Source organism: Tachysurus fulvidraco, chromosome 25 (assembly GCF_022655615.1).
Source record: "Tachysurus fulvidraco isolate hzauxx_2018 chromosome 25, HZAU_PFXX_2.0, whole genome shotgun sequence".
NCBI classification, from domain to species: Eukaryota; Metazoa; Chordata; class Actinopteri; order Siluriformes; family Bagridae; genus Tachysurus; species Tachysurus fulvidraco.
This window is the reverse complement of record NC_062542.1, coordinates 17789560-17815478: the sequence shown is the minus strand read 5'-3', so window position 1 is coordinate 17815478 and position 25919 is coordinate 17789560. Positions and strand designations below refer to the sequence as shown.

At 38.6% G+C, this 25919-nt stretch overlaps 2 protein-coding genes across 12 annotated transcripts in view; one reads left to right on the top strand and one right to left on the bottom strand.

Annotated features, from left to right (window-relative positions):
- The first annotated feature begins 824 nt into the window (after window positions 1-824).
- On the top strand, window positions 825-12392 carry zmynd11 (zinc finger, MYND-type containing 11). 5 transcript variants are annotated; one of them, XM_027173758.2, is made up of 16 exons: window positions 829-1061; window positions 3771-3914; window positions 4011-4170; window positions 4852-4875; window positions 6345-6506; window positions 6668-6745; window positions 6865-6957; window positions 7304-7391; window positions 7474-7529; window positions 7659-7736; window positions 7816-7934; window positions 8257-8461; window positions 8931-8999; window positions 9124-9414; window positions 9564-9749; window positions 10843-12392. In XM_027173758.2, exons 2-16 carry the CDS (start codon window positions 3799-3801, stop codon window positions 10963-10965), a joined length of 1848 nt encoding a protein of 615 aa, XP_027029559.1. In that variant the 5' UTR covers window positions 829-1061; window positions 3771-3798; the 3' UTR covers window positions 10966-12392. The 5 variants fall into 5 exon arrangements, with proteins under 5 accessions (XP_027029561.1, XP_027029559.1, XP_027029562.1 ...); XM_027173759.2 differs by having other exon boundaries at window positions 833-1061; window positions 9127-9414; XM_027173760.2 differs by lacking the exon at window positions 4852-4875 and having other exon boundaries at window positions 825-1061.
- A 2238-nt stretch (window positions 12393-14630) lies between these two features.
- dip2ca (disco-interacting protein 2 homolog Ca) overlaps window positions 14631-25919 on the bottom strand; it is a 47496-nt gene continuing 36207 nt past the window's right edge. For 5 of the 7 annotated variants that reach the window (XM_047808687.1, XM_027173781.2, XM_027173783.2 and 2 more), the window contains 15 exons: window positions 25656-25765; window positions 24819-24899; window positions 24457-24580; window positions 23819-23940; window positions 23613-23724; window positions 23004-23113; window positions 21801-21931; window positions 21535-21703; window positions 19042-19212; window positions 16364-16425; window positions 16225-16282; window positions 16063-16137; window positions 15807-15981; window positions 15565-15688; window positions 14631-15251 (listed from right to left, as the gene is read on the bottom strand). In XM_047808687.1, the coding sequence (XP_047664643.1) occupies window positions 14999-15251; window positions 15565-15688; window positions 15807-15981; window positions 16063-16137; window positions 16225-16282; window positions 16364-16425; window positions 19042-19212; window positions 21535-21703; window positions 21801-21931; window positions 23004-23113; window positions 23613-23724; window positions 23819-23940; window positions 24457-24580; window positions 24819-24899; window positions 25656-25765 (1877 nt within the window). In that variant the 3' untranslated portion in view covers window positions 14631-14998. The remainder of the gene's footprint in view (window positions 15252-15564; window positions 15689-15806; window positions 15982-16062; window positions 16138-16224; window positions 16283-16363; window positions 16426-19041; window positions 19213-21534; window positions 21704-21800; window positions 21932-23003; window positions 23114-23612; window positions 23725-23818; window positions 23941-24456; window positions 24581-24818; window positions 24900-25655; window positions 25766-25919) is intronic. The other 2 variants (XM_027173784.2, XM_027173782.2) reach the window with 1 other exon arrangement.

Here is a 25919-nt window from a genome sequence, read left to right as displayed (position 1 = left end):
TTTGTCTCTGAGTATCGCTCACAAATTAAGGTACCTGCAACATCGGGTCTGAACTACATGCTCTATTAAGTTAATTTAATTCAAATTACGGTATACAGTAAAAGGAAAGCGAATCTTTCTTGGCCGGGAAGATACCGCCTTCATAGAATTAATAAAGGTTACACGGCCTGTTCGCCGGATGAACAGACCAAATAAGCGTAACGTTAATTCCAGTACCGTTAATTTCAACTTAGGTTAAAATATTTGGAAGTCACTATAACACGTTATAGTCGCTTATAAATATTTACCTTGCTTCGCCAGCCAAAATCGCTACAGACTCCATATATGCAATGGACTGTTATGGCAACTGCCTTATTTCAAATCAGTACTACTGCTAAAATACAGGTGAAATAAATTAAACTGTTCTAAATGCATTATAAGGTGTGCGTTTATATATAAAGGCACACACACCCATCTACCTGCTGTCTTTTTAATATATTTTATTTTGAATTTCTTCGTTTATCTTTTTCTCTCTGTTTTTCTGTTTTACAGGACTACCATCTTGTGACTGATGGGGAAATTACACTTTTATTTCTAATTGGCTGAAATGATTCTGCACTCACATTGTGTGTGTGTGTGTGTGTGTGTGTGTGTGTGTGTGTGTGTGTGTGTGTGTGTGTGTGTGTGTGTGTGTGTGTGTGTGTGATAATTCTTTGCAGCATTTGAGTTTGAATTGATCTCAGCGTGCTACGTGCATAAAAAATCCGCCTGCATTTCCGCGTTCCACCGATAGGGGTATCTTCCCTCATATTAAATCTAGGCTGAATTACAAACCGCTTCCACTTGAATATGTAGTGCACTAAGTAGTGTGGCACAAGACGTTCTGTAACCGTCTATGTAGTGCACTCAGGGACGAAGTTGTGGGTCATTTGGGATTCAGCTCTAGTTTTTCGGCTGACTGTTTGTCCGATGTGAATTGTGTTAATTCTGACATTTAACTCCGGAAACACAAATGTAAAAAACGCTAAAAGCCTCCACAAGGCGAACATTAAGCTCGGCGCTACTTTAGCTGTCAGACGGCGGTGAGTACAAACAAAAACTCAGTTAATTTCATGTTTTTTTTCTGCTTTGGGAACAAAATATTCAAGTGTGACTGTGGTTTTGTGTTGAAGCGGGTTATAAACAGCAACATGGCGCCGTGTAGCCTGTTAGCATCAACACGGAGCTTTTATCTGCTTTACAATCCAGCTGTGATCTAAAACTCCTGTTCGTGTGTGTTTGTGAACAATAATCACATCCAAACAGCACATTTTAGGTGGATTTATCAAGTATTAATCATGACCTAATGTTTTATGCTGGATGTCGTTATTAGGTTTCAGAGAGAAAAAAAAACAGCTTTATTACGTTGTTTTTCTTTCTGTTGTATTTTTTCTCTTTCATTTAGCGGATAAATAAATCATCACATTTCTGTGACAGTCGCCGCTAATTGTTTTAATCCCTAAATCTTTACATTCCAGCACATCAGGCGAGCATTGAGTTTGTGTTGAAAGCTTTCAGTCTGGAGGTTTAACCGGAGAAAATCGTGTATTTACACCGTTATGTTTGTGTATATAGCGACCTTTTGGTCAGAAGGCGTGGCGGTATTTCGGTGTGCAGTTAAAACCGCGATAAAGAAATGTTGCAATATTTTTGATCGTTACCCTGTACCTATATCGGTGATGACGTCACAAAGTGTCTGTTTTCACATTTACTGAGTTTACTCTAATAGAATATACCAGTTTTAAAGAAAACAAGTACCAGGCAAAAATCTAAGAACATGTATATAAAGCTGCGGTTTTTTTTGCTTGTAATAGAGCTGAATTATCAGGATACGAACAGGTTTATTGGTACTTTAGCAGTGTTCCTGACCCCCTTCTGCTTTCTGAACCTGCTTGATCCATACTGATGCTCTACTTCTGGTTGGGGTTTCATCACCTGAAATCTACTTGCTACTGCTGAGAATGGCCCACATGGACACCCTGGAGATACATGAGATGGTACCACATCATGAAGATGGCTGGGGGAGTTCTTGCTTGGACAGCCTTAGAACTGCAATTTATGAGAACAGTTTACATGCAAGACTCCATCATTGAACAGTTACTTCTGTTTGTACATAGACTTTACATTTAAAATGTAATGAAATTAGTAATGACTCTTGTTGCTCCTACTCAAGTTTTAGTTTACTTAATTACAACTATGTGATTATACAGTTACAGCAAACAAAATATTTTATAATCATACTGTCTCAGATGAGGATGCTTCCCTTTTGAATGTGGTCTCTGGCTCATGGGGGTACATTTATAAATGTAAAAATTTATACATGTCTATACATTTGCTTTGTGTCTGTTGTTAAATTTGCTTTCCAAATAAAATTGAATGGAACAATTTGTATTAGAATTTCCATAAGACATTCATGAAAATGATATAATTTTGGAAAAACATTCGTATCCTACACGTGTTCCTGTGTGTCACATGACAAGAAAAGCTAAAGTACATTTCAGTGGATCGGCTTCATTTGCTCTAAATCACGATGACTTCCTGCCCTTATCTGTGTATACAGATTACACTGTCATGGTTAGGTAGCTTCTGTGTTTCATTTACCAAAATTAAAGAATATTTTAAAAACTATTGTCAGTTGTTTCATATTAAAGGCGTTGACTAAACACCTATCAAATATGACAATAAAATAATGCAAGCAAGAATAAATGCACACATTAAGACCCATAATTCAAGAATGTTGCTGCATAAAAGGAGAACAGCTTTAAAGGCTCAAAGTTGGTTCTGTTTACACTGACATTTGTTTAACATTAATTGCTGACATTATTTGTCAAAACTTTGAGGCAATGCTAAATGAACAAGAACTGATAAAGATGTTAGCGTGCTAATTGGATTCTTTTCTAACATTAGGGAGTGAGTGGGCAATTTGTGGCTGAGACACTTTCAATAAAAAAATCTAATGTAAACCAAACCTAGCAGTTTCTCTGATAAAACATTCACTTCTGATTTTGAGAAGTCAGTTTTTGCTGTTTGCTTATTTTAGATCTGAGCTTTGCCTTGTGTGAGCTTTACCAAATGCAAATCAGCTGTGTTGTGCGCACACAGTAATTTACAAGTAATTGACATTCATCATGTTGTGAAAATGAATCAGCATTTCTGAAACCCAGCAGAAATTTGTTCACTTTATGAAAACATTGCTAAAGATGCCCGTTGATTATTTTCCGTTTATCAACTATTGATCACGGATAATGGGCCTCTGTATTAATAGGTGTCTCTTTATTAAAAGAACAATAAAAGAACTGTTTAATGATTTATGTTTTAAATTACTGTTTATTTTATTCTCTCTTGACTCTGCGGTAAAAAAAACTGTAATATTAAGTCAGTACGAAACTTAAAAAAAGCTGTGCTGTGACAGAGACGGTACACAGCGTAGCATATTAGCGACTGTATAAATAAATTCATGTACTTTGATGAAATGAATGAACTGGTAAAGCCCCTAATGTACTAATATGATTTAGAAAAAATAGGCTCACAAACAAACAGTTCAAAGAAGAGTACAATATAATTTGGTTATATTAAGAAACTAATTGAGAGCAGTTTATAGCATTATCATGGTTTTATCATGACTATACTTATTGACAAAGTCAAAGCAACACATTTGCTTGCTTTGATTCTGTGACTTGGAATAATGAATATGTATTGAACAGCTTAAACGTAAAAACCCTTCTGTATCTAACTCTTGAGTTCTGCATTAGTGTGTGCTGCAGGTGTGAGTGAGCAGCCATGTCTCGGGTGGTAAAAAAGCGGCAGGCCGACCCCAAAGTGGTGCAATACGTGTGGTCAGCCATCAAAGTGATCCGCAGTCAGAAACAGATTGCTAACATGGATCGTATCTCAAAGTAATTCTTCTTTCTCCTTTTCCTTCACCTCACTTTAGTATTTCTAGGTATTTCTAGTACGAGTACTGAAGGGCTGACCCTTCTGTTGTGCTGCAGGTATTTGAGCCGTGTGTACGGGATGCACCCCAAAGAGACATCCAGGCAGCTGGTCTTAGCGGTGAAGGACGGCCTCGTGGTGGAGACGCTCACCGTGGGCTGTAAGGGCTCTAAAGCTGGAGTGGAGCAGGAAGGCTACTGGCTGCCTGGAGACGAGATGGTAAGAAAGACTCACATGTACTGTATAATGTAGAACTTCTATACTGTACTATAGCAGACTTACTGCACAATACTGTAGAACAGCTACACTGTGCTGTACTATAGCACATCTTTATTGTTTTATATTACGGAAAATCACTCAAAATAAAACACATCTTTTCTGTACTGTAGCACAGATTAGTGATGGTATACTAAAGCACACCTATACATTTGTACTGTACTGTAGAACATCTGCATTGTATCAACTATGTCATCACTTTAAACCCATGATCACTTCTAGGTGTTGTGTTTACAACACCGATGTTCGACAGCTGTTTTGTTAGTTTACTGTCTATTTTTGGTATTGTCTTATTTACAGATATGATAAACCAGTTTATATTTACATGCTATACTTTATCTCTACAATCTCTGTGTTGACAGTAAAGTTCTTTAATGGGTGAGATTCCAATCCTGAGTGAGAGACTGACAGAGACAGTGACAGATTCTGAACATTAATATAAAAATAAAACAGCATCGGTTTATCTTTATAGTTTTAATGTGTGTATTTTACACCCTTAGTCATTATCAGGTCTGTGTGTGTGAGAGAGAGAGAGAGAGCTTTTAACACTTGAGACCCAGAGTTTATAGCCATCCAGTCATTTAGGATTTTAAACAATGTTTTCTGGATCACTTGCAATCGCAGGAGCAGATGTCTGAGGGAAATAAGGTAGGCCGTTATTAATTACTGTGATTTCTACTTTACTAACATTATCTTTCCTGTAGTTGATAGTTGATGTGTAGCCAGAACACGGGACCGCCTTCCAACTCAATATAGTTATTCACATCAAATCAGTGTATATAATAATACATAGATATTTTTACGTGTGTTTTATTTTGCTCACTGATCTGCAATGTTCAGCTTCAGTGAAGAAAATAAAATCCTCTATTTGATTATTTTACTGTTCTGTTGAGTGTGAAAGCAGTCCCGAGTTGGTCATCAGTGTGAGTGGGTTTGTCAGTGAATGTTCAGTACACATCCCTCATTTTCTCTCTATCTTATAAATGTTATTTCACAGAGTTCCATACACACTGTTGGTTTGTTTTCACACTTCTTTTTTAAAACAAACTCTCCTTCGACTTGATGAAATGGGTTCAAATCTACAAACAAATCCTCAAACAACACCAAGCACCTCTGGTCGATTTTCTCTTCATCATAAACCTCTAGTTTTAAGCATATGTAGTTTTTTCCCCTGCAGACAACACGAACCTCAGCAGATTCCCTTCAGACTGAAATTATGCACAAAATTCACATAGCAGGTAGATTTGTGTGGTTTCGGGGGTTAATTTCTTTAAATTAGGTTTCTTTTAAATGGCCATTCCTCTGAACACATGCAGGATTTATTATAGTTTTAGTTTTCTGCAGAATTTCTTGTTAAAGGATTTAATTGTAGAAAAAAAGTGTTCATACAATCACATGTAGACGGTCACACAAGCTGATTTTATGGACTGTGTGTTTTACACAAACAGGTATGTAAATGTTTGTCCTAATAACTGTCCTGTAACACACACTAGTTGTTTTCTCACAATTTAAGGCTCAATATTTAGGATTTTAATAAAACAGTTTTTGCTTTTAAGCTCAAGTTTTATGCAGATGTTGAATTTAAAACAAAGGCATTCTAAATAAAAATTTTGTGAAGAAATGTAAATATTGTGTATGCATCGGTTTTAGAGTTCGTTACCTACACGTACACACACTCTGGCCCCGTATGTAAATTGTCCTGATGCTGGATGTGTTAGAGTACTGAAATAATTAAGAGTTGTGAGGTTAATTTTCTGTAAATCTGAACAGGTTAGGGGAGTTTGTGTGTGTGTGTGTGTGTGTGTGTGTGTGTAGGTGTGTGTGTGTGTGTGTGTGTGTGTGTGTGTGTGTGTGTGTGTGTGTGTAGGTGGGCTGTGGTTGATAAACTGGCAGCTCAATGTTTATGGAATGTGGGAAATTAAAGTGACACAGCTTCATTTCCTCCAGCTCACATATCAGCGTTCTGTAAGTTCCCCAACTTAAGCCTCCAGTCCACACCAGGCCAGAGGCAGTGGACCTGAGGCCATCACTGTGCTGTATGTGTGTGTGTGTGTGTGTGTGTGTGTGTGTGTGTGTGTGTGTGTGTGTGTGTGTGTGTGTGTGTTCACGTGTTGCAGGACTGGGAGAAAGAAAGTCATGACTGGTATTGTTTCGAGTGTCATCTCCCAGGAGATGTGCTGGAGTGCGACATCTGCTTTCGTGTCTATCACCTCCGCTGTCTCACTGACGAGTTTCGGCCCAGAGACACTACATCTCACTGGCAATGTGCTGTTTGCCGGGTACACACACACACACACACACACACACACACAGTAGATATCCACAATAGTTTTTAGAATAGGTTTTCAGAATCTGTGAGCATTTTGATATTTCCAAAACTTGAATCTTTTGCCACAATGCTTTTTTTTTTTGTTTGTTTTTTTATTGGTGATTCTCACAGGGCAGTAAAAGGAGGAACTTTACTAAACAAGAAATGATCGTATATCTGAGGTTCATCCTTGCACGTATGAAAGAAAGGGTATGAGTTTATAATTCTTTTTATCTCTAAATAATTCCTCCTCCTTTTCTCTAACATACGTGATTACATCATTACTCCAATGTGTAAGTCATACTTACTGCTGACTTTCTGTTGATCAGGCCATCGACTTGCACAAAAGAGGCAAAGAGACAAAGCAGGCTGTGTACCGGAGGCTGATCCACACAGCGCTGGATGTAGATAACATTCAGGAGGTGAGTCACAAAGTGGTGCTCAGATTTACAGTAGTTAATGGTTTTAATGTACATGTTGATGGTTGTTATTAAGAATGAAATTATAATGAAATTATTTTTGTAGTTATACGTAAATATTACAGGTTTTCTTTTTTGTGGGAATGGAAGAGTGCATATAAATAAACATAATCCAAGTGAGAGAAAAAAATTAATCAGAGACTGCAATTATTAACATCCTGCTGTGAACTATTTTTATTATTCCTAATCTAATCTAGTCTGTGCAGAATATAATTACAGCTCTCCAATAACTATAGAAATCTGACATGATATTTATGTGGCTTTTTTCTCCTTTTTATTTCATCTGCAGAACATTTCTGAGGGCAAGTACAAAAACTTTGAGGAGTTTAAAGCAGACGCTCAGCTGATTGTCCACAACACAGCGATTCTGCATGGAGGTCAGACTGAAGAAGTCGTGTGGCTAGAAGACTTTGTTACGAAGTATGTGTTGATTTCTGACTTGTTGTGTTTCCCCTACAGCACGTAGTGATCAGACTGAAATCGCCAGACTTCTTTACAACGACACATGCCATGAGGTGTGATCTTACAGTACTCAATATCTTTTGGTCTCATTGAAATGTCCCAGTTATAATAAAATGCTTGTGTAAATACTGTAAGGTCTTTGTGTGGGAAAGGCTTTTATATCTGTATTTCTTTTTCTTCAGTTAAATGAGTTGATGCTGTGCAGAAACTGTTTCCATCTATCTAACGCTCGGCCTGATAACTGGTTCTGTTATCCCTGTGTAAGTTCTACTTAGTTATTGAACACACTTCGTATACTGTCCATACTGTCACATATTCCTGACATGTGTGTTTGTTTAGGTTCCCAGTCATGAGCTTGTGTGGGCTAGAATGAAGGGTTTTGGTTACTGGCCTGCTAAAGTGATGCAGCGAGAAGGGAACCAGGTTGATGTTCGCTTCTTTGGACATCAGCACCAGAGGTGAGAACTAAACAATGTGTGCACTTAATTTAACTGAAGACTGAAGATAGCAGAACAGTTCAGCCAAATAACGGTTTTGTAGCATGATGTAAAATGAGTCTGAGCAGTAGGGATGTAAACCTTCACTTATGTGACGTGTAAAACACAGACATTGTGCAGTTACTGATTAAATGAGTTATTGATCACACTGTTCAGTGGTAACACTGTGGGTTTTACTGTGCAACAATATAAATTCACAACACCGGTAGAAAAGAGGAAGCCGAGAGAAAGAACAGAAATGTGAATGCTGAATATGGATTAAAACATGGTTGGTTCCCCTCAGAGCCTGGATCCCTTCAGACAACATCCAGGAGATTTCAGTGAATGTACAGCAGCTTCAGGTGAAGCGCAGTAGTGGTTGGAAGAAGGCATGTGAGGAACTCGAGCAGCACCAGCGCTTCCTCCGTGAGGGACGAACATGGAAGGGCCAAACAGATGAGCGGCAAGATGAGGCAGAGTCCAGCATCTCCTCCACCAGCAACGAGCAGGTGAGTGCAGGACATTGAACAATGCTGCAACAAGGAACTAAAAAAGATGAAGGACTCTTCACACACTCAGGTGCAGGCAATAATCTTGTAAATATTTCTGCATTCACTGAAGTCATCTAAAATAAAATTCTGAAAAATGTAAAGCTTGGTTTCTTTGTGGAACAACAAGCCTTATTGAAAACATTCCTGTCATATCACACTCAGGATGTTAATGACTGAGATGAAAAACACAACATACTGCAACCTGACATATTAATTAAAAGACAAAAATGTTAAACATTTTAAAATGTCACTGCTGAAGATTTGTCCAGATCTGATTTGTGTGTGTGGTGTCTTTTGTAGAGAAGCTACATGGTGATTAAACACAAAGTGTGTTTCCACTTGTTGAAATGTGAATCAACACACACTCGTGTACACTGTCCAGCATTTTCCTCTCAGCCACTGATATTTTTTATCCATTGTGTGTCAGTCAAAGAGCAGTCAGGAGCCGAAAAGTAAAAAGAGTCGCCGTTCACAACCACAAGAATCCAAAGAGGAGGTTTGTTACCATTCAGTATCTCTCTCTCTCTCTCTCTCTCTCTCTCCCTCTCTCTCTCTCTCGGAGTGTGTGTGAGAGAGGGACAGAGAACATAACTCCCCTTATCAATCGTCTTGTGTTTCAGCAGGAGCCTGAGCCTGAGGTTGAAGCAGTGAGTTCGAGTCAGGAGATTCCCACTGCAACTCCTCACCAGCCTGAGCGCATGTCTGTCTCCACCCAAACCAAAAAGTCTCCTTCATCATCATCCTCTCCCGCTCCCCGCATGTTGCACCGCGCAACACAGACGCTTAATGAGGGCAGCTGTCAAAACATGTGCCATGACAAGTACACTAAAATCTTTAGTGACGTCAAGGAGATGATGAAGGCTGAAAACAAGCGTGAGACCGAGCGAGTGCTGAAGGAGGCACTGGACAAGGTGAGGTTCAGCACTTGATGGGATATAAAACTAATTCACTTTAGACTGTGAGGGTTTGAATGTAGTCAGTTACTGATGATGTCGCTGTGCACGTCATGTAGTTCTGATGGTGGTTCTGCAGTCTGTATGGATTCTGTGTCTGTGTGCAGTTGAGGGTGGAGATGGAGGAGGAAAAAAGGCAGGCAGTGAGTAAAGCATTGACGAGCACACAGGCAGAGATGGAGCGCAAATGTAAGCAGGTGAAGGAGAAGTGTAAAGAGGAGCTGATGGAGGAGATGAAGAAGCTGGTAAACCAACATAAGCAGGTCATCTCTCAGACCAAGAAAAAGCAGTGGGTTAGTCAAACTGCAAACTTCATCACTTTACACTTTATGTTACACTTTTTTACACTTTAATAGCTGAATATTTTTCACCTTAAACACTGGTGATGATACAACAGGGAACAATAAGGTGACATTTCTGTCATTTCAGTTTTCAGTGTCACACTTATTTATAAAGGCGATGCAAATGGATTTATTTGTACTTTTATGCAAGAGATTTTATCCATTAAAAACCCTGTAACCCTGGAAATGATGTTTGTTTGCTACTCACACTCCTGACCATGTGAACATTTACACTAAAGAATAACGAGTTACTGCACAGATTAACTTTAATCTTTAAATAGCTAGATTTAATTCAGCATATATTTAACTGTATATACAGTGTGTTTGTGTGTGTGTAAAACTATACATTTTTTGTGACACAGTGGCTGTCTTTTATAGCCACTGACTGTAATGTTATAAACTGAAGTGGTTATAAAAAGTCCTGACAGCGCTGTTAAAGTCACCCAAAATCAATCCTCATTATCATCGTTAATGTGATTAAAAAAAACAACAAAATTTAAGTGAAAAACAAATGTTTTTGGAGGGAAAACAAAAAACTTATAAATGAACTGCAATAAACTGGTTGCATAAATATACACACCCCTTAATCGCCTGACCAGAATGAGATGAGACAAAATGCACAAGAAAAAGCAGCTAACAGACCTGAGAGTCGTCATCATATGATGATATTTAGGTTCCAGACTGTAAAGGATTTGCTGATAAGCATTAAAAATAACAATTGATGGTTTTTATTTTGTTCAATTACTTTTGGTTCTTTTAAAAGTGCAGAAACAGAAAACATGCTGTAATTTATACACCGTTCACCTGGATGTAAATACCATCAAATTAAAGCTTCACAATCTCCTTTTTATATCATATATACTCAATCTTCTTTATACTGTGGTAGGCAAATAAAATAACAGTCAGTGTCAATATTTATGGATCTGTTTGTGTATAACTTTCAAAGTAACTTGAGCAAAGTCTAATGGTGTTTTGTGAGCATCACTGCAGTTATTACATTTTGTGTGTGTGTGTGTGTGTGTGTGTGTGTGTGTGTGTGTGTCAGTGTTATAACTGTGAGGAAGAGGCGATGTACCACTGCTGCTGGAACACGTCGTATTGCTCCATCAAGTGTCAGCAGGAACACTGGCATGCGGATCACAAACGCACCTGTCGCAGGAAGAGATGAGCTGCAGCCAATCGCAACGCCCCTTTTAGCTCCACTCATCTACATGCCACGTTGTTGGAAGATTTCCGGTCAACCCAAGTTTTAAACACTTGACTATTTTCTCAGTGAACCTGAGGCGTAAGATGGCGAGAAACATTTTTACCTTTTTATTTTATTATATTTTATGTAAATCCTTTATTTGCTGTAAAATGAAAAGAGCCTTGCTTGCCTACAAACTAACTTAAATGTGAAGTAATAACCTTTTTAAATGCGTGATTCTGAATCACTTGCTGTGTAGATATTTGACTTTTCTATATGCGGACGGTGTTTTGCCTCCTGTGTTGATGGGCATCAGTGTTTACTGAGTTTATTTTTAGGGATTTTGTTGGTTGTGATGCATCGCGTTTTGGGAACAGGGTTGAAGATGGCAGATGTCTGTCAGGAAAAAATACAATCTTCCATTTCTGAATATGCACATTTTATGTTACACATTAATATAGAAAAATTAACTTCTAATGAGACCAGATTATATATATGTGCTAATTTTGGGCTCATGCTCCAAAAATAAAATGTTGAGTTGAACCTTTGTGAAATGTTAGTGTGTGAAACACATCCTGATCTTCACGTTTCTGTGTTTCACACTTCACTGCATCCTGATGTTACCTACATTAGTTACAGATGGAAAGGAATTTCAAATTTCATCATGTTTCATTTGTAAAGGTTCAGAAGTGAGCGGAACCAAATCAGCATAAATTCTACATTTAACATGGAATTGAATCAAAACTGTTAACATTTCTGCAAGAGAAAATAATGGTCAGTTTATTCAAGTGCTGAGGTTGAGAGGCTGATGTAGAATCAGCTGAATGATGGGAATCTGAGATCAATTATTCATCTTTAGTGTATAACTCATGTGTTTAATGCATTTGAGGCTTTTCTGCTCTTCCTCTCTGTTCTTCACTGTTGCACTACGTGTAAATAAACATCTGCCGCTAAACGTGACTGTTTTAAGATTTGCACGTCAGCAGCATTATGTACATTTCATGAATGCATTAACTGTATTTGATTTAGTCAAAAACTTAACAAAGAATTATTTGTAATTCTGGGAAAATATCTCATTCCAGTGCGCATGAAATCTTGCTTGTGTTACTCTCTGCTTCTCATTTTTCTCTTCACTGCTGAATTTCTGCAGTGAATTTGACATTTTTTCTCTTTTTTTGGTTTTAAACGAATCTTGACTTCATTTTGTAATTGCAGATTTTTTTGTATTGTGGGCAACATAATGATTACTGAAAGTACGACCGAGTCCGAGCCTGGTGTTTCCTTTCAGTTGTGCGTTTGGAGTCATGTGGTGTAAAAGTCTTGCCCCTTCCTGGATGTCTGTATTAAGACATTCACTCTGTAACAGTAACTCTGTATAATAAACAATAAACATATCAAACACCTTTAAATGTGCATTTCTGTATCTCTCTAGCTCATGGGTGTATTTACATTTGTGATCAAACTGAACAAACACACTTGTACCAATTAAAGCACTTTATTGCACCATAATCTTGTGAAGGTCAGCCAAAGCAGGCGTCTATAAAAGTGTCATTTAATACTTTTAATTATGTGTACAAAACAATTTTAACACATCTGCACCATACAAAAATGTTTTTTTGTCTTTTTTTTGTTTTGTTTTTTTTTGGTAACCAACAATATGTACACACACACATGCAGACTTACTCCATGTAAATCTAGATTTCAGCAAAGGGGGACGTGACTAACAGCTTGAACGTTAATGTGCACATTTACAATTTTCACTTTCTGAAATTTTTATGGGATTGACAACACAAAGGTACAAACCTTAAGACTTTATTCCTTCTTTAACAAAAAAAAAAGATTCTATTGTCACTCAGTTGATGAATGTAAACTTGTTCCCCACAAAGTAAAAACTTTAATTCTGCTTATTAAAAATAAAAGAGCTATAATGTACTGATTAGAGGCAAACAGATACGAATGTGTTTTTATCAGCTGCTGTGAAATGAAATTTTACTCATTTAAGCTGTAATTGTTCAACACCAACACCACTGTTTAGCTCATGTTCATTGCTCAAGTTTCAGCTGTTAATGATTGTTTCTTGCTCGTTGTCCAAGTAGATTAATTAATGTGACACTCAGAAAGCAGTCAGTAAGTAAATCCTCTGGGTTTAGTGTGTGTTTAATGTTTTAGTGTCTTAATGTGAATTGCTGATGAAGGTGAATACTAGACACTGCCAATCTGTACAAATCTGTCAATAAATAAATAAATGAAAGAAGATAAAATCTCCTTATGTTTAATTAAATTAAAGTTAACTTTTCGACTTAAACACAAACAAGTCTTTAAAATTCAAAAGTTTCTACAATGGTTTTTGCTCTGTGTGTCTGTGTGTGTGTGTGTGTGTGTGTGTGTGTGTGTGTGTGTATGTGAGAGAGAGAGAGAGGAGAGAGAGAGAGCATGTGTGTGTGTGTGTGAGAGAGAGCACATGTGTGTGTGTGTGCGTGTGTGTGTGAGAGAGAGAGAGAGAGGAGAGAGAGAGAGCGCGTGTGTGTGTGTGAGAGAGAGAGAGAGAGAGAGCGTGTGTGTGTGTGTGTGTGTGTGTGTGTGTGTGTGTGTGTGTGTGTGTGTGTGTGTGTGTGTGTGAGTGAGAGAGAGAGAGAGAGAGAGAGAGAGAGAGAGAGAGAGCATGCGTGTGTGTGTGTGTGAGAGAGAGAGAGAGAGAGAGAGAGAGAGCATGCGTGTGTGTGTGTGTGTGTGAGTGAGAGAGAGAGAGAGAGAGAGAGAGAGCATGCGTGTGTGTGAGAGAGAGAGAGAGAGAGAGCATGCGTGTGTGTGTGTGTGTGTGAGAGAGAGAGAGAGAGAGAGTGTGTGTGTGTGTATATAACAGATTCCATGCAAATGGGAAAGACTGCATCAGAAAGGTTTCATTGGTGATTTCTAGATTGTATTTTAATATATATTTTAGATTTATTTATAGATCTATTTATATATTTTTATATTTATATTTGTACATATGCTTGATGTTTCTCAAGATTTATACAATGCTTTGTTTTATATTAGCAATGTGATTTAATGAGCAAAACATTTTCAAATGTCTTCACGCTTCTAAAAAGAACAAAATAAATAAGAACTATTTTCTGTACATAATTACACAGCAGACTTTCTGTTGAAGATTATTACAATGATATTAAACATGACGACTGAATCTCAGCAGATTGTTTTTGCATCCTGCTGTGGGACATTTACAAAGATTTAAAAAAATTTTAAAAATGTTGGAGGAAAAATGCACATCAATTGTACATGAACTGATTTTGTACCTCTTCTTACACAAAATGACAGTGCATGTGTTTGAGTGTGTTTGAGTGTGTGTTTGAGTGTGTTTGAGTGTGTGTTTGAGTGTGTGTTTGAGTGTGTGTTTGTGTGTGTTTGAGTGTGTGTTTGAGTGTGTGTTTGAGTGTGTGTTTGTGTGTGTGTTTGAGTGTGAGTGTGTGTTTGTGTGTGTGTTTGAGTGTGTGTTTGAGTGTCAGTGTGTGTTTGAGTGTGAGTGTGTGTTTGAGTGTGTGTTTGAGTGTGAGTGTGTGTTTGAGTGTGTGTTTGAGTGTGAGTGTGTGTTTGAGTGTGTGTGTGTGTGTTTGAGTGTGAGTGTGTGTTTGAGTGTGTGTTTGAGTGTGTGTGTGTGTGTTTGAGTGTGAGTGTGTGTTTGAGTGTGTGTTTGAGTGTGTGTGTCAGCATAAAATCCAGTCACAGAAATGTAAAAATGTCTCTTTACTTGTTTTGGCCTCACGTGAAGAAAACGAAGTGTGACACTTTAGTGAAAAGCAAATTTCCAGGCAAGCAAAAAGCTGCAGTGAAACACAACCCGCAAACTTTCATCCACTCCGACCCCATTCTTTGATCTCTGTCTTTCCTCCATCTGTCCTCTGGGTCCATCAGTGGTCCTGTGTCCCTCACTGATCTTCATTGTTAGCATGATGCTTCTGTTGGTGCTGAGGCTCTGCCCACTTGTGAGCAGACACACAGCTGTAACACACAAACGTAGCTACATGTTGTAAGCCACATAAATGGGATCGAGCTGATCGGCCAGAAAGCCGTCACGCAGGTGCATCCGCTGTTTCTCTCCGCGGGAGTTGATGGGAATGACACCAATGTCCACTACCACGACCACGCCCACTATCAAGTAATGTTCCTCCAACACGGCGTTTGTCACTAATGGCACCAAATCCAGCGCTTCCTGCTCCGAGCCCTCCAACTCTACTACCACCACCAACAGGTTAGTCCATGGGAATACAGCACTGCAACACACACACGTAACAGGAGTATGACTGGCACATGAAACATAATCAGTGTATCTCTGAAAATGTTGGGTTTCATAAACAGCAGCCGTTTTATTTCACCCTTTTTATATCAGCCACAGATCTGGATGTTTTTCTGAGATAAGAGGAACCTCTGTGTGTGTGTGTGTGTGTGTGTGTGTGTGTGTGTGTGTGTGTGTGTGTGTGTGTGTGTGTGTGTGTGTGTGTGTGTGTTCGTTCCCTGGTATCTGATACAGCACAGTGATTTAAAGTGTGTTTGCAATCAGACAGTGTGGTTCATTCCAGAACATACCATTCCATGATGCTTTTGTGTGCACGGATGACTGAGGTCTCAATGTCGATGGGGTGATACCTCATTCCTCTGAGTTCCATCGCCTCATCCAAAGCACCAACCACATACAGAGCATCGTGTCTCTCTGTAAACATAACACCACGCCTTTACAAATACACACATTACAACTATACAAAGTGTACAACTACACTCTTTTAGAACTACATAAACTATACGTTTACACAATGTGTGTGTAAGGTGACCTCCACTAGCATCAGTGAGCTCAGTGCGTCTCAGGAACCCCAGGTATCCAGTTCTGGCCCATACGGTCTGCGTGTCTCCGAAGCTCAGGCGTGAGTTGAAGTGGTCAGACTGCAGCGACTCGTCGCCATACACCGTGAAGTAACCGCTCCCATTGTGACTGCTGTGTACCCATATCTGCACCCGAGAGGAACCATGAGAAACCATGAGGGACCAAGCTAAACTTTATGAAAAATGTGAATTAAAGCAACTACACACCTCTCCAAGATGGGAATCTCCTAAAGGACCCTTGGTTTCAGGATTAGCAATTATGATGCGTACCCCAGGCAGAATCTGCAGAATTAAAGTGTAATTTTAGTAGTGTTGTCTGCTGTGAAATAAAACACTGCACCAGTGTGTAACATCAATAACGTGTTTTACCTTCCCAGATTCCATGAGTGGCAGACTGTGTGGAGAACCTCGCTCAACCAAGCGCACTCTGAGATAAAACATTATTCCCATGTTAATATTTACACACACACAAACACACTCTCACTCCCTCCCTCTTTAACACACACACCTGTCATGTCTGAGTGCTCTCATGTCCACATACACAGTTGTTGGGTCTGGTCCAGAAGTGCCCTAAAAAACACACACACACACACACACACACACACACACACACACACACACACACACACACACACGCCTTTAAATGTGTAAATGTCTGAAGTAACTTAGTGAAAAAGAATTAAATAAAAATATGAAAAGAAAACAAGCGCAACTTCAAATTCAAACAGGAAAACCATCATCAACAAACATCACTAAAAGACGGAACATTTACGAGCCAGATGTAGAATGATAAACTCTGTGTGTATTGTAGAAGTGCATTGAAAGGATGGCAATAAAAATTACTATTATTTTACAGCTGTTGATGACACGAAGTGCACTGAACACACACATATACAGATTCTGTTCCACTCAGCAAGCAACAATACATAAGATCAATAATATAAATATAATAGAGATGCAGCATTCATACATACACCATAAAAAATGATAAAAAATGTATAAATAGCAGCATATTTTCCTTATATAAAGGCTGTCAATAATAGCAGCCACTGAACTTTACTTTGCTAGCAGTCCAGGGCTCCTTTTATTATGCAGCACTACCACTAGCTATCCTTTAACCAGTCTGCTGACATGTCCAGGGATGTCATACATTTTTATTGGAAAGAAAATACAAACAGAATCATCTTGGAAAAGAACAAAAGGTAATAAAATCATATTTTCTCTTCCTTCTGTGATTATTGAGCATCAACACACATATGCATACAGCATACTTTACCAATACAAGCACAAAACACCTAAACATGTATACATACATGGAACATGTGTCTATATTCCAACATACAGAATATTACTAACTCTAACTCCCATTCACCACCTAACACAATACTGTTTAGAGAAAACTACTAAGAACAGTTATTGGTGAGATGGCATTTAGCTCTCACTCAAATTGAGTCAACATTACTTTCCTCCAGGTCTCTAGGATCAGATTGATTTTAACACAAAATCTCATCATGGCTTCCTCAGCATTTACAGTCCAGTATTGATGCTGCATAATTCTGGTAAAGTCTGTTAGGCACCAACAGATAGCAGTGAATAAATATGGCTACGTGGTTATGGCTGCTCTAACATTGGGGAGTATGTACAAGGCTTTCTGAGACTCTCACCATGCCAGAACCAGCCTGTTTCCACTGTAGAACACCTCAGTTTGGACACATAGATCACTGAGATCCAGCCTGCTGGACCAGACCCCAAAGCCAGAAGACTAGGTTTCAAGGTCCCCACTGGGCTTCTCCTAAAGTGGTGGAAGTGAGGCTCTAACCAAACCATGAGACCTGCTCATACCTACAGTTAGCACAAGACACTGCAGAAAACCTTGGGAGAGTAACAGAAGAGACAACCAACACCACAACCAGCACCTGAGCATAAAGGGGTGGGGCACCTGGGGGAAGAGACTACAGGGGCATGGCAGGCTCCCTACCTGCTCAATCTTAGCAAGTTTGTGGGGATAAATTGGGCAGGGATAAGTTCATGAGAGAGAAAAATAATTTCAGGTATGACAAAAAATTTTTTATTAATTATGTGGAAACTCAGTAAAAGAAAAAAAAACTATGCAAAAATAGAAAGAGGCATTTTAGTGAATGTGTTGATACAAAATAATACAAAACACTGTTCTTAATTACGACATGACCGCCAGAAACCATGAACAAGGGACTGGTCCAGAGGTTTGGAGCTAACTAAAATCCGATGCACACAAAATGCCAACCAGGTGAAAGGGAAGAGGGGCTGTGGCTAGACTTTGGGGAGCAAAGTTGGAGAAACACAAAGGAATTAAAGATAAAGTGTCATCCGCCTTCTGGGCTTTAAACGTAGGGCTGGAGGATTGAGAGAGTAACATGCATCCAGTGAACTACCAAACCAGTATAAACAAAGAACTAAGCATGAGCCTAAACTAAGAGTAAATTGAAAAATCAAAAAGGCAAGAGGTTAAATTTACAATGGACCTACATCAACTTAATTTTTTTTTCTAGTTTTTTAATTAATCAATTAACCCAAATTACAAGCTTCGCTTCGGACCAGCACTCAACAAAGAGACCTTTACATGAGCTGTTAGCAGCCCTTAAATTGGCCAGTCACAGATAGAGCTGGTCAGCACTAATTAATGAGTGGAAGCTCTCTGTCTCCCTCTGTTGGCAGGCTGTGGATTCCTGCCCCTTATACTGTGTTTCTCAAGTCACTGAGACACTGAGAAATCTTTCACAATAAGTTACACTAAATACCAGTGTGGATGATCCCAAATAATGGAGTTGAAATATATATAATTCCCAAAATTGTTTCTACTTTGTGTATTTAATTTCACCTGGATGCTGAGTGTAATTCCAAATGTAGACCTAGTCTGTATCAGGATTTCATGTCCAGATTTGGCCTCTTAACCATGTGTATGATACAAAGACAATCCAGGATGAGGATGAGAAACATGTTTGTGGGCAAAAAATAAATATCTACAATTTTTCCCTCTTTGTAAATTGGTCTGGGATTTGACATTCTATCATTCTCTTTCTTTATCTCTTTCACTTTTTCTCTTTCTCTCATACAGTCACACACACACACACGCACACACACACACACACACACACACACACACACACACACACACACATACACATATGTGCACATACAACAACAAACCTGCAGGCATATAGCGAGATTCACTCTGCAGCCAAAGGAAGTGCTGACGGCTCGCGGGTGAAGGCCGAGATCTTTAAACAGCTTGGAGAAAGACTGAGTGAGAGCAATGCGAGGTCTTTCCTCTGCCACCACCACACACGTCCTCACACGGGACAGGTCCAACCCTCGCGACTGCGCACACACACACACACACAAGCGCACACACAGAGTTTGAACTTTGTCTAAATTTATTTCTACTGCTCATTTTATTAATAACATGCTCAATCTTTAATAATAATAAAGGATTAAAAAGTTAAATATAGACAGATACAGTTTACATTAAGCAGATTAAATGTGAGTAAATAAAGAACATTTCACAAATCAATCTGGTCACAAAGCAGCACACTGCTGAATGTGTAATTACACACACACACACACACACACACACACACACACACACACACACACAATATCCTGGAAACACACCACAGTACAGTTTGTTTATAAATGTGGATAAAAAAATGCTTTTAGCAATAATTAAGTGCTACTTGCTAATTAAGTAACATTAATGTAACACTAAAGTAACACTAAAGTAACACTAAATTAACACTAAAGTAACACTAAATTAACACTAAAGTAACACAAAAGTAACACTAATGTAACACTAATGTAACACTAAATTAACACTAAATTAACACTAAATTAACACTAAAGTAACACTAAAGTAACACTAATGTAACACTAAAGTAACACTAAAGTAACACTAATGTAACACTAAATTAACACTAAATTAACACTAAATTAACACTAAAGTAACACTAATGTAACACTAAAGTAACACTAATGTAACACTAAATTAACACTAAATTAACACTGATGTAACACTAATGTAACACTAAAGTAACACAAAAGTAACACAAAAGTAACACAAAAGTAACACTAAAGTAACACAAAAGTAACACTAATGTAACACTAAAGTAACACTAATGTAACACTAAAGTAACACAAAAGTAACACAAAAGTAACACTAAAGTAACACTGATGTAACACTAAAGTAACACAAAAGTAACACTAAAGTAACACTGATGTAACACAAAAGTAATACAAAAGTAACACTAATGTAACACTAATGTAACACAAAAGTAACACTAATGTAACACTAATGTAACACTAAAGTAACACTGATGTAACACTAAATTAACACTAATGTAACACTAAATTAACACTAATGTAACACTAAAGTAACACTGATGTAACACAAAAGTAACACTAAAGTAACACTAAATTAACACTAAATTAACACTGATGTAACACAAAAGTAACACTAAAGTAACACTAAATTAACACTGATGTAACACTAAAGTAACACTAAAGTAACACTAATGTAACACTAATGTAACACTAAAGTAACACTAAAGTAACACTAAATTAACACTGATGTAACACTAAAGTAACACTAAAGTAACACTAAAGTAACACTAAATTAACACTGATGTAACACTAAAGTAACACTAAAGTAACACTAAAGTAACACTAAAGTAACACTAATGTAACACTAAAGTAACACTAATGTAACACTAAAGTAACACTAAAGTAACACTAAAGTAACACTAATGCACACAGGAACAATCAATAACTTTACCAGAAGTGCAGTAGTTAAATATTTATACATTTAACATTTCACTACATGTTAAACATCAAAAACACTGAAACATCAGTGAAGCTTTCATTAATATTTTGGAATATCTTGAAGTCTACAAAAATGTCTCTAGCTCTAAGTGTTTTAAACGATCAATTTATATGAAAGATGTTTTCAGTGCTTCTGTATAAAAGTGATTTGGGGTGGGGCGATTTGGGGTGGGGCGATTTGGGGTGGGGATACTGCTGGGCACAGTTTGTGACGTCATGCAAAATATGTAAATTATTAGTTTATATTATTATGGTTAGAAGAAAAAGAATTTATCATCATCACATACATAATTAAGGATTACTTTTATTCACATATCCCAGAGGGGGAGTTGTGGTCAGATTACTGGGGCAATCTATGATGTAGCTATGATACAGCACCCCTGGAGCACAGCTGGTTAGGGTTGTTCAGCTGCCCAAGAGCAGCAGATTGGCACCTCTTCAGAGCGACAGCCCAGAGCTTTAACCATTTTAACCACAACTGCCCCATTACTGAAAACAAATTATATACAGAAGCTGCAAGCTAAACTAGTTAATTATCTAATTATCTGATCAAAATATGTAAATATCTGTGATGGACAGATGGTAATTTTCATGGTAACAACATTATATTCCAACAGTTTGTCTGTTGTTAATAAATAAATGAGAGATGTGATTTAAGAGGCCAAGAATGATTGAGAATGTAAATTAAGACTCTGATACTGAAAATATCACTTATTGACTAATGAGAGTTCTGGAAATTAACCTGTAGAAAAGTTAGTAGTTTTTGTCTAGATTAATTTAGTAGTTAATAATGTGGAGTAGTTTAATATATACATGTGAGATTACCTTCAGAGACTCAGTTTGCAGGCCAAGGCCTTTAGTGCACAGCTCCATGACGGAGTACGAGCAGAACGTGTCTCTGACACGGAACTGACTGACGGCCAGCAGCCAGAGCGCGGGATTCACTTCCAACTCTGATGGCGGGATCAGGATGGACTGATGCCCTGAGTACACACTGCATGCACACACACACACACACACACACACACACACACAATCAGCATTCTCTCTATTTCCTTATCTCTCTCTGTAATTCTGTCTTTCTCTCTGACCTGCAGAGGCACCAGAGGACAAAGCCCAGGCCGCAGTAGGGGTCGAGGCAGATGGCCACTTCACGAGAGGGGTAAAGCTCACACTGGAGCTTGATTGAGCGGCAGAAGGCACTGGTGGCAGAGTGAGACATCTGAAAAAGAAAGAGAAATGGAGTGAGAGGCAGGAAAAGAAACAAATGCTGATTTAGTAGTGTGATACAGAGAAGTGTTCAGCATTGAGAAAGTAATGAGCAGATAACATCTGTGTGCAAAAGAATGTATTGTTATAAAGCCCTGTCTTCTTCACATCCACTAGAGCTCCATGAATATCTTCACTGGATGATGCAGACTGAACTTTAAAACGAACAGCAGAATGAGGACAGGACTGTGCCCTACTGGCCATATATGTGGTCTTTCTAATCTAAACTGTTCTAGACAGCTAGATCTGAAATTACAATTATGATTACAAAAAAGTATTTTGCTACATCTGAACTGTTACTGACCTGAAAATGTTTCATTAAACACCTAAATATTGAACTGTAAATACAGGCTTAAAGCCACAGTCCCTAATAATCACATGAATGAATCGGGAGTGAAAGAGTTCAGAGCCGGACATGTCAGTGAGCACACAGGAGTCAGGCTTTTAACGGGAAGGAAGAGGTCGTGTTCTTTCATGTTACCAACGTTTGAAGTTATAATTTATAATGTATAAACACTAGGTTAAGAACAATTTTGTGTATTCATATTGGTACTGCACACATGATCTCCAGAGTTTTTCTGAATAGCACTCTTGAGGCAGGAGTCACACTAGTATCAATCCAGCACTTGGCTTTAAACTAAAAAAAACCCAAAGCTAGGGTAAGCATTAACTTGGAACAAATCCAGAGAGTAAAGAATCTATAGATGTAAGGAGAGAGACGTACTGTAATGGTAACACAAACTCGCAGCCACCAGAGGGAACCCTCTCCCGAATTCTGGGCCATTTAAACCATGCTCACGCCATGCATAGACATGAAGTATCTCCAGCTAACCCCTGCATTACCAAGCCGTTTGTTCTATGCTCTTTCTTGTGTATGACCGGTTTTTCTATATTTTAGATTTCGCACTTTCTGTGTCTCACCCTTGTACATTCTTGCTGAACTGTTTGCCTGCCTGTGGTTTATACCCCTTTGCTATTGTTTTGGATTCTTATTAAAGCTCCTTCTCTGCCGTCCTTACACATACCTTTACCCCTGCAAGCATCCCTGTGGTGGACACACTGAAGTCCAGGTAGGCCAGCGTGTCCGGGTTTGAGGGCTTGTACAGCTGAGGAGGCTTTTTCTTTGGCAAATCATCTAGAATATGAGAAATAATTTTGCAGTGAAAAGAAGGATCATGTGGTATAATAACTGAACTGCTGAATGTGAAGCTGCTCTGTTCCAGCTGGAGAATAAATTTATGGAGAAATGAAGAGTCCAGTGAGGGGCCTGTGATACTGTAAATTATGTGGTATATCTGAAATGGTATGAAATGATATGAGTATTAGAACATGTTGAAAACTTTAAACACTGTATTTACACTGAATAAAAGCAATGCATGGATTTATGGAGACCTGATGATCAGGTCAGATTTTGATTCAGGTGCAAATTGATGTATTAAAACAAGCAATATGTTGTACAAAAACAAATTATCTAGGGTTAAAGTGAATTTGTACATTACCACAGAGCTCTAACTGGTGCTTACACTACACAAACTAGGGAAATAAATAGTTCAAACCATGACAAAAAGTAACACATCATCTCTGTTCAAATACCTGAGGTTCTGCACATCTCTCTTAATGTGTGTGAGACTCACCTGTGTCCAGGACTGGAGGCCATGCCCTGATATCCACTGCAGCAGACGCTTCCTTGGACTTCAGCAGTTTACTTATCGCCTGTGTAGTCATCACACAGGCAGAGCGGCTCACCTGAGTTTACACACACGCACACATTAAAGTTTGAGCAGTAATAAAGCATCAGATACAGCAGTGTGCTTAATAAACTCATTATAACTCCACTCACCTCCACAATCATTTTGACAGTGGGCAGCGTGGTGGCGATGTTCTGAGGATGCGGCGGGCGCACAGTGATGGGCACACAGCCAGCATACAGACAACCATAAAATGCTGCGATCAGGTCGATACCTGTGGGGTGAGAAACACAGATACCTCTGACTTATACTTATTATTCTCATACACACATCACATCAGACATTTTCTGATTAGTGTTAATTAAGACTGAAATAAAATGCATCAATGTGGGGCAAAATAAGGTGAAGAGGCCTAAAGGGTTTGTTAGAGCTAGTTATGCTTCAATTAACTAAAGTGCCATAATACTATAATAATAAAAAAACTAATCTTTTGTACCACACAGCACTTTCAGCTCAGATCATCAGTACAGAATGTATATAATACATTAAAAAGCTGAGAAATTCTGTAGCTCCTTAAAGGAGAGCGCTAGCACTAATCAAATCTGATTAAATTCATAAATATGATCTTTTATTTTTAAAATATTTGTACTTATTTTTTAACTTTATATTTCTGCTCAAGGTGTAAAATAATATTTTAACTTGTTAATTGTCTTTATAGTGGTTCATGTTAACCCTAACGTTTGTCATGTCCTTTTGACCTTGTGTGTAATGCAGACTGATGAATCTGTACCTGGAGGATAAACCAGAGCCACATGAGCGCCGTCCTGCAGGTGTCCTCGTTCCATCAACATCGCTGCAATCTTCTCCGACCGCTTATGAAGCTGCACACAGGTCAGTGAGCTGAGTACTGCCCCCTACAGCACAACACACACACAGACACACACATAAAAAGAAATAAAATAAAGAAATATTTCACTTAGATTGATTTTTGAAACAGTAAATTTAAACTAAACTATTCGAAACAATTCGAAACTAAAGTTTGTTTGAGTTTTAAAATGACACATCAGAGTCTCAGAAAGACTCATCGTGGGTGAGTGTGTGTGTGTGTTGTGTGTTGTGTGTGTTGTGTGTGTGTGTGTGTGTGTGTGGTACCCGTGAGCTGAGCAGTGTAAAAAGCACGTGGTCCGGGGTGGTCTGTGCTCGCCATTGCAACACTTCAGACAAGAACAGGAACTACAGGAGGAGTGAAAAGATCTGAGACTTTAAGGACCTACAGAGAACCCAGAATGTACACAACCCACAGCAAAATTGTCCAATATTTGTCCAACTGGTAATTGTGAAATTGTTCAGAAACTGGAGTACAAAGCTTCATTCAGCAGAAAAACAGAAGCACAGCAGAGCAGAAAGTGTGTTATTAATAAATATCAGTGTTAGAACAGCGAGGACTGATTACCTCAGGGCTCGACGTAATGAACGGTTTACTGCATTATTTAAAGGCCTTTTCTTCCATCTGAGGTTAAAATCTCTCTCTCTCTCTCTCTCTCTCACACACACATACCTCTCTTACACACACACACACACACACACACACACACACACACTGGGCCTGATTTTCATGTGCATAAATGAAATGGATGTGTGGAGGTTGGATTACGAACAGGGTCTAAGTAGATAAAGATAAGGGTGAAATTTTGATGCACCAGATGACATGCAGAGGTGTCACCTCATACACACGTGGAGGGAGTGTGTATGTGTGTTTGTGTTTTATACTTGGAAAGAGATGACTTTTTTGGGAGATACAGAGAGACAGAAGACACAGTGTTTGATGTGTGTGTTATGGAGCTTTGAGGCAGCTTGCTTATCTTTATTACACCTCATTCCATCACACACAGACAAACAGCAGTGTTACCAAGCACCAAAATACATAAGGATGAATAAATGAAAGGATGGATGGATGAAAATCGAGGCCCCGTGGTGTCTCACACACACCTTTCTTGCCTGATCATTGTCTTCGATCTGTCCCAGGTCTCTCCCACTCGCCTGCGCGATTCTCTTCCCTGACACCAGATTTCCCACCATCACGGATGCAGGACCAATCTCTGTACACAGACACACAAAAGAAAAGTGAAGAAAATACACAGACACACAAAGAATTGCATACTTATACACACACACTTTATGCCTGTACACCTGCACATCTGTGTATCACACTGCTAAAGTAGACAACAGAAAATCATGCAGACACACATGAAG